This window comes from Carlito syrichta, unplaced genomic scaffold (genome assembly GCF_000164805.1).
Source record: "Carlito syrichta isolate Samal-C Ts95f unplaced genomic scaffold, Tarsius_syrichta-2.0.1 Scaffold312129, whole genome shotgun sequence".
Classification (NCBI taxonomy): Eukaryota; Metazoa; Chordata; class Mammalia; order Primates; family Tarsiidae; genus Carlito; species Carlito syrichta.
The window spans coordinates 254,382-261,905 of record NW_007256225.1 but is presented as its reverse complement, the minus strand read 5'-3'; the positions used below and the strand labels follow the sequence as shown (position 1 = coordinate 261,905).

General features: G+C 39.3%; 1 protein-coding gene across 1 annotated transcript in view; it reads left to right on the top strand.

Annotated features, from left to right (window-relative positions):
• The window catches only part of RBM25 (RNA binding motif protein 25), a 68,220-nt gene that overhangs the window by 53,134 nt on the left and 7,562 nt on the right, over positions 1-7,524 (top strand). The window contains exons 11-14 of the mRNA XM_008069588.2: positions 1,476-1,698; positions 1,807-1,896; positions 5,149-5,222; positions 6,743-6,893. Coding sequence (XP_008067779.1) covers positions 1,476-1,698; positions 1,807-1,896; positions 5,149-5,222; positions 6,743-6,893 — 538 coding nt within the window. The remainder of the gene's footprint in view (positions 1-1,475; positions 1,699-1,806; positions 1,897-5,148; positions 5,223-6,742; positions 6,894-7,524) is intronic.

The following is a 7,524-nucleotide window of genomic DNA, read 5'->3' as shown; positions in this document are numbered from 1 at the left end:
GGCTCAGGCAATCCACTCGCCTCGGTCTCCCAAAGTGTTGGGATTACAGGCTGAGCCACCGAGCCCGGCCTCTTTTTTATTTTTTAGAGACGGGATCTCACTCTGTCATCCAAGCTGGAGTGCAGTGGCGAGGTCACAGCTCACTGCCGCCTAGAACTCCTGGGCTCAACTGGTCCTCCCGTCTCAGCCTCCCGAGTGACTGGGACTTCAGGCACATGCCACGGTTCCCTCTAATTTTTTTTTTTATTTTGAGTTGGAGACTCACTCTGTCGCCCAGACTGGAGTGCAGTGGCCGCTCCCGGCCACCGCAGCCTCGACCTGCTGGGCTCCGGTGGTCCTTCCGCCTAGGCCTTCCAAGGAGCCGGAACTACAGGCGCGCGCTGCCATACCCGGCTGATTATTTTGATTTACTGTAGAGATGAGGTCTCGCTGCCCAGGTGGGTCTTGAACCCGCGGGCTCAGGCAGTCCACTCACCTCAGCCTCCCAAAGGCTCAGGATTACAGGCTGAGCCACCGAGTCCGGCAGATTTATCATTCTTAATTTATTTTTTCACAATATATTTTGTCATTTATTTTTTCTGTTTAAAGTTGTGGGGTACAATTCAGGGTTTGGTATACAAATGATCATTGTGTAGGTAAAGTTTGAGTCTCACTTTGATCTCCACTTCACCTGGTTTGAGATCAGGTACACTTTTTTTTTTTGGTAGCGAGGTAGCTCTTTTAATTTCATTCTTGCAAGAAAGGGTGCCTCTCAGGTGAGCAGGCGTGAGATCAGGTATTCTTATTGATGAGGTGTGCCCCTCACCCTCCCCTGGCAGTTTCCCACTACTGCAAATCCCTTTCCTATAGTATTATGATAATTGTTCAGGGTCCGCTTATGAGTGAGAACATGTGGTGCTCAGCTCTTTGTTTTTGTGATAGATCACTCAGTATTATAGTTCATCCTAGTTGCTGCAAGGTTCATAATCTTGTCCTTCTTTATGGCTGCATAATACTCCATTGCTGATATGTGCAGTTCTAATTTATTCGTGCAACATGCCTCAGTTCTCTTTTCTTGAAATATTTGCCAACACTTTATTCATTGATCAGTAGTGAGGTATACTCTCACTTAACGTGTTCAGTAGTTCTCGTATTTCTATGGGGAATTAAGAATTTTCCTTATTTCTTCTGGATACTATTATATAATTGACTAATGTTTTCACATATGATGGGCCATAGTTAATCATTCTTCAGTTATTTTTAATGACTTATATTCAGGTTTTGTTTGTTTTCTGACATACCAGTAACCGTTAACATCAAGTTTAAAATGTGACAGGAATTATGTTTTTCTGGTAAGTGTAAAGAAGTTTACAATTCTATGGAAAGCAAATGCTAAGTTCTTGCCTGTGAGTTTGTATATGATTTCATATGTTGTCTTCCTTTCCTTTTGTCTTTAAAGCAGACTGATAGATTTAAATTTTTTTTGTTTTATGTAGAGAAAAGAGCAGAGATCGTGAAAGGGAACGGGAGCGGGAAAGAGAGAGAGAACGAGAACGAGAGCGAGAAAGAGAACGGGAGCGAGAGAGAGAGCGAGAGCGGGAACGGGAGAGAGAGAGGGAAAAAGACAAGAAACGTGACCGAGAGGAAGATGAGGAAGATGCATATGAACGAAGGAAACTTGAAAGAAAACTCCGAGAGAAGGAAGCAGCTTATCAAGAGGTAAATTGAGCAAATGGCTTTTCTTAAAGCTTAGTATACTTAGTAGCTTAGTCAAAATTGATAAAACCCTTTGTATACATTTTTAAAGCTTTGAACTTTCATTTTTAGCGTCTTAAGAATTGGGAAATCAGAGAACGGAAGAAAACCCGGGAATATGAAAAAGAAGCTGAAAGAGAAGAAGAAAGAAGAAGAGAAATGGTAAGATTCTAGGTTACAAAAAAGGTTAAAATCAAATCAGCCGGGCACAGTGGCTCATGCCTGTAATCCCAGCACTTTGGGAGGCTGAGGCGAGAGGATTGCCTGAGCCCAGAGGTTTGAGACCAGCCCGGGCAACTTGGTGTGAGACCTTATCTCTACAATAAATCAAACAGTTAGCTGGGCATCGTGGTACACGGCTATAGTGTCGGCTACTTGAAGTGCTGAGACGGAAGGATTGCCAGAGTTCAGCAGGTCAAGGCTGCCGTGGTCGTGCCACTGTACTCCAGTATGGGACAGAGTGAGAGTCCTACTCAACAAAAACCCCAAAATTAAATCAAAGTTTTACTGTTACATATAAGTAACTTTATAGTTAAAGTGTACAGACTTTGTGGATAATTTAATTTTTGTGTATTCAAAGCAATCTTGAGATAATTTCAGTACACTGTAATGTCTTTTTCCTCCTGTTTTTTATATTTTTGCTGCCTATAAACAAAATTATCCTTTTGCATGCTATCAAAGTACGTTTGCCACAAAGTAATTTTTAAACTGAGACTTTAGAGAACATTTTTTGATCGAGAACTCTCAAAATTATGGAGTTGATGCAGCACATTTAGATGAAGCAAATAGTACGAGAACAACTTTTTATAAATCAGTATTATTGCTTCCGTATATTATAACATTTATGAATGAGTTTTAAAAATTCTACAATGCTGTCCTGTTTTTCTTCTAAGTTACATGATAATCTTAAAATGAATTTTGCTTTTTGCATTTAGACTGTTGATAAACTATAATAGTGAAGCAATTGGCATAGGTTATTAAGTAGAATGATAAAAAGATAATTTGTTTAATCGTAGTATTTGCTTCAGTAGTGTATTTATTCCCTTTGTTACATTTTTGTAAGAATTTCATGAAGGTTTTTATCTCCAGTTTGGAGGTTATTCTTCCAAAAATTTCACTGAAGCTAGGAATCTTCCTCAAATAGTTTCCAACAGGAGGCATAGAGGGAATTTTTGTGATTAGCCAAAAGGGTGCATGTAGCGACTAGATAAGATAGTATCATAGTATGGGTTTTTCAGATATTAAATCCTGTAATGTCATAGAATTATTTAAAACAATTTTAACTTTTTAAAAATTAAATTAAAAATGGGATTATAGCTACTATTCTGAAATTTTTTTATCCCTGGATTAGAAAATAGGAAGAGATGCTAGTCATGGTGGCTCATGCCTATAATAATCCCAACACTTTGGGAGGCTGAGGTGCGAGCATTGCCTGAGTCCAGGGGTTCAAGACCAGCCTGGGCAACTTAGTGGACCTCGTCTGTATAATAAATCAAGAAAAATTAGCTAGGCGTGGTCATACACACCTCTAGTTCCAGCTGCTTGGAATACTGATGTACAAGGATCCCCTGAGCCTAGTGGATCGAGGTTGCGGTGGCTATGAGCATGCCACTGTACCCTAGCCTTGTTTAAAGAATGAGATTCTGACTCAAAAAAAAGGGAAAAGAAATTAGGAAGATAATACTGTAGTAAGATATAATTATTTGAAGATATGCCATCTAGGATGATTGTGAAATAAGCCTAAAACAATTCTCCTTTCTGTGAGCAAATCCGGAACACACTTTTCTTGAGAAACATTTTATTTTGTTTGGAAACTTTAAAAATTGTTGCTTCTTTATGTTCAGATAACAGAAGTAAGGAGGAAAATGTGGCGGCTTCTCCACATCTTCTCAAGATTAGTAGATTCTATTTCTGCTTTACCGTGACCTTGTGACCTTCCTGTGTATCCATAGTTTCTGACTGAAAATATTTTGAACACTGTCATTTGTAAACATCTGACGACCTACTTCCATAGATTTGACAGATTTTGAGTGTATGTTATGTCCCAGCATATCTTGATACTGGGCATACAAAAATGACTAGATGATACTAATTTTGAAATACATGAGCAGTGGAGTGAGGATAAGGTAGTTACTGGAAGGAGTAGCATATATTTATGAAGCCTTAAAGGTGTGTTCACAGTATTTGGGGAGTTAAGAGAAAGAATCCTAATTCTGCCTGGAGCAGGTGCTTGCTCACAGATAGATGGTTAAGTTGGGGGGGTGTCTTTGTAAAGAGATAACTTTTGAACTGAGTGAAATTTTGTTAATTTTACTGTAGTCAGAAATCTACCATTATCTGCTTGGATATAATAGTTGTATTTGAAATTCCAAAAATATGAGTAAGATTCCTGTAATTTCATGATTTGTTTCCTATCAGTTTAATGATAGGTTGCATTACCTTTAGATTGATTCATGAGTTATTGTTTTTTTATTTTTGAGTTAGAGTCTCACTCCATCGCTCAGGCTGGAGTGCAGTGGCACGCTCACAGCCACCCCAGCGTCAACCTGCTGGGCTCTGTGATCCTTTTGCCTCAGCCTTCTAAGTAGCCGGAACCACAGGCGCGCGCTATCACGCCTGGCTAATTTTTGTGATTTATTGTAGAGACGAGGTCTCACCGTGTTGCCCAGGCTGGTCTTGAATCCACAAGCTCAGGCAGTCCTCTCTCCTCAGCCTCCCAAAGTACTGAGATTAGAGGTTTGAACCACCGTGTCTGGCCGATTCATGAATTATTTCAATATTTTTATATTTGGAGTCTTTCACCCAGGCTGGAGTATTCAATTTTTAATTCTCCGTATTTAATTAATTAATTAATTAATTCTGCGTATTACTATTTCTTGCAATGTCATCTTTTTATAGGATGGAATTTAAAATATTTTTTCATTTAATAAGATAACCTTCAGTTATATTTCCCGGTATTCTCATATTTCATTAGAAAATAATTAGTTACTTTGAAGGTTATATTCAGAGAGAATATTCATTGTAGCATCATGGATACGTCCTTTTTTTTTTTAATATTAGAAAATGCAGTTTATTTAGAAACTAAATTAGAGAAAGAGCAAATTCACCTCCCTAAGGTAGGGGAGGGAGCCAAAGCTAGGCAACATGGCAACGGTCATAGCTCAAAGAGCACATGACCACACCAGTCTATTAAAGCAGTGACCCACAGATAAGTTCTTAATCAACCTTGTTTTACAGGTAAAAGTTTTAAAATGTCTAATGTGATTTATACGTAATATTAATATATGAAATATATGAGAACTATAAAGTTTTAGTAGTATGAATAAGAAAATTGTTTCCAAGAATGGGGAAGGAGGTGGTGATATGAATACTTTTATGTTAACTTTACACATTTTGTCCTTCATTTCCTCAAAGGCCAAAGAAGCCAAGCGACTAAAAGAATTCTTAGAAGACTATGATGATGATAGAGATGACCCCAAGTATTACAGGTGAAGAAGCCCGTTCTTCGAGGTCTTGATTAGCTCTGCTTTCCCTCATCTCTGGGGAGTGCAGGTTCACCATGTGGAATATGAAAGCAAGAAGCCTTTACCTGCATCTTTGTTGCTTCCAGGCTGATAGACTGTTTTCTGTGGGGGGAAGAGTCATCTATATCTGCAGCAGTTCCATGCATCTCTTCTCGGGTGGGGGGAAAGCCCATGAGTGTATTTTATCAATACTATTTTTTCCTTCATGAGTTATAAATAGGTTCAATTTTACAGCACATTATATACCACGTCTGTTGGTATGTCTAGCATTGGTATATCAAAGTCTAACTTCCGTTTCCTCACTCTTGCTTACTTTGGTATGTTATTGTGAATGAGAGTAAGGACACCTGCCTCCTTATGTTTCTGCGGTGTTTCTAAATTGTTCCCAGCCTAGCATTTATGGCATTATGGTAAAAGTGTTTGTTTCGTTCTACTACATTTCTTCTGATCTGTAAGTTCCTTGAGGATATGGACAATGCTGTGATACCATTTTTTTTTTTTTTTTTGAGTTGGATTCTCACTCTGTCGCCTAGACTGGAGTGCAGTGGCACGCTCTCGGCCACCGCAGCCTTGACCTGCTGGGCTGTGGCAATCCTTCCGCCTCAGCCTTCCAAGTAACTGTAACTACAGGCGCACACACTTCCCCACCCGGCTAGTTTTTTGATTTATTGTAGAGATGAGGTCTCGCCAAGTTGCCCAGGCGGGTCTCAAACCCGCGGACTCAGGCAGTCTACTCACCTCAGCCTCCCAAAGCGCGGAATTACAGGCTGAGCCACCGAGCCTGGCTTGTGATACCATTTTGTCTCTAGTTTGTTTGACATGATATAGTCATAATGACACTTAATATGTAATTAAATTCAATATAGTTTATAGCCAAAATATTTGAAACTTTGAAATTGGCAGCTTAAATTGAAAGAGTGCCAAGGGTTTGCCTTTTTAGAAAATGTCACGAAATCAGTATGACTACTGAAGTCTAGAAACATTAAATGGCAGTACATAATTTCATTATTTCTGTGACATAGTGAATTGCCAGGTGTTCATTATGGAGAGAACTTCTGCTTTTTGTTGATTCTGCACTATTCTCTGGTGTATTTCTACCAGGGAAAGAATTAATTTAAATTGAAGTTGCAGAGCTATTTGTAGTTATATTAATGCTATGTATATTGTTTTCCCACAGCTTGGCATCTAAGAAAATGCAAATTATATATTGGGAATTGGAATAAACACAAAATGTGAGCTCTCATTCCTGAAGCTGCCTTTTTACTTGTTTGGACACTTATTAGAATGATTTTAAGAATGAAGGAAGTATAGTGATGAGCAGTGAACAGTGCTTGGTGATTACATGTAGACCATGTCGAGAGCATGTCTTGGGTGCTCTGTAGATAGGGAACATTCAAACAGTCTTTAATCTCAGCACACAGCTTTCAGTATTGAAAACAATGGTCAGTGATCTGAGTACTCAGGGAGTCCTGTTACTTTTGCAGGGGAAGTGCTCTTCAGAAAAGGTTACGAGACAGAGAAAAGGAGATGGAAGCAGATGAGCGGGATAGAAAGAGAGAGAAGGAAGAGCTTGAGGAAATCAGGCAGCGCCTTCTGGCTGAAGGACACCCGGATCCGGATGCAGAGCTCCAGAGGGTAAGATACTAGACTAGTCACTTTGTTTTTAAAATTATCATGGCATCTACCAAGTGTTAGATAGGCTAATTTATAGTTAAGAGAAATACACTTTATGCCTCATGGAACTTGGTATTTTATGGAAGGTTATTAGTATTTGTATTTTTATTACACAAATTGTCAGTATTAGCTGATTTTACAACTTCATTGTAAGTATCTTTTAAAAAAAACTTGCATTGTTAAGTATCTTGCAGATTATTCTTTTGTTTTCTATGTATGTCTTTTCAATTTTGCTAGATACTTGGCCTTCCTTTAATATGCTTTGACATTTGATGAATGACTTTTTTTTTTTTTTTTTGGTGAGAAAGCAGGAGTTTATTAAGAATACAGAAAAGGAAGGGCTCGGCGACTCAGCCTGTAATCCCAGCAGTTTGGGAGGCTGAGGTGAGTGGATTGCCTGAGCCAGCAGGTTCAAGACCAGCCTGGGCAACTTGGTGAGACCTCATTTCTACAATAATTTTTTAAAAATTTAGCTGGGCATGGTAGCGCGAGCCTGTAATTCCAGTGACTTGGAAGGCTGAGTCGGAAGGATCACCAGAGCCCAGCAGGTCGATGCTTGGGTGGCTGTGTGTGTATCACTGCACTCCAGCCA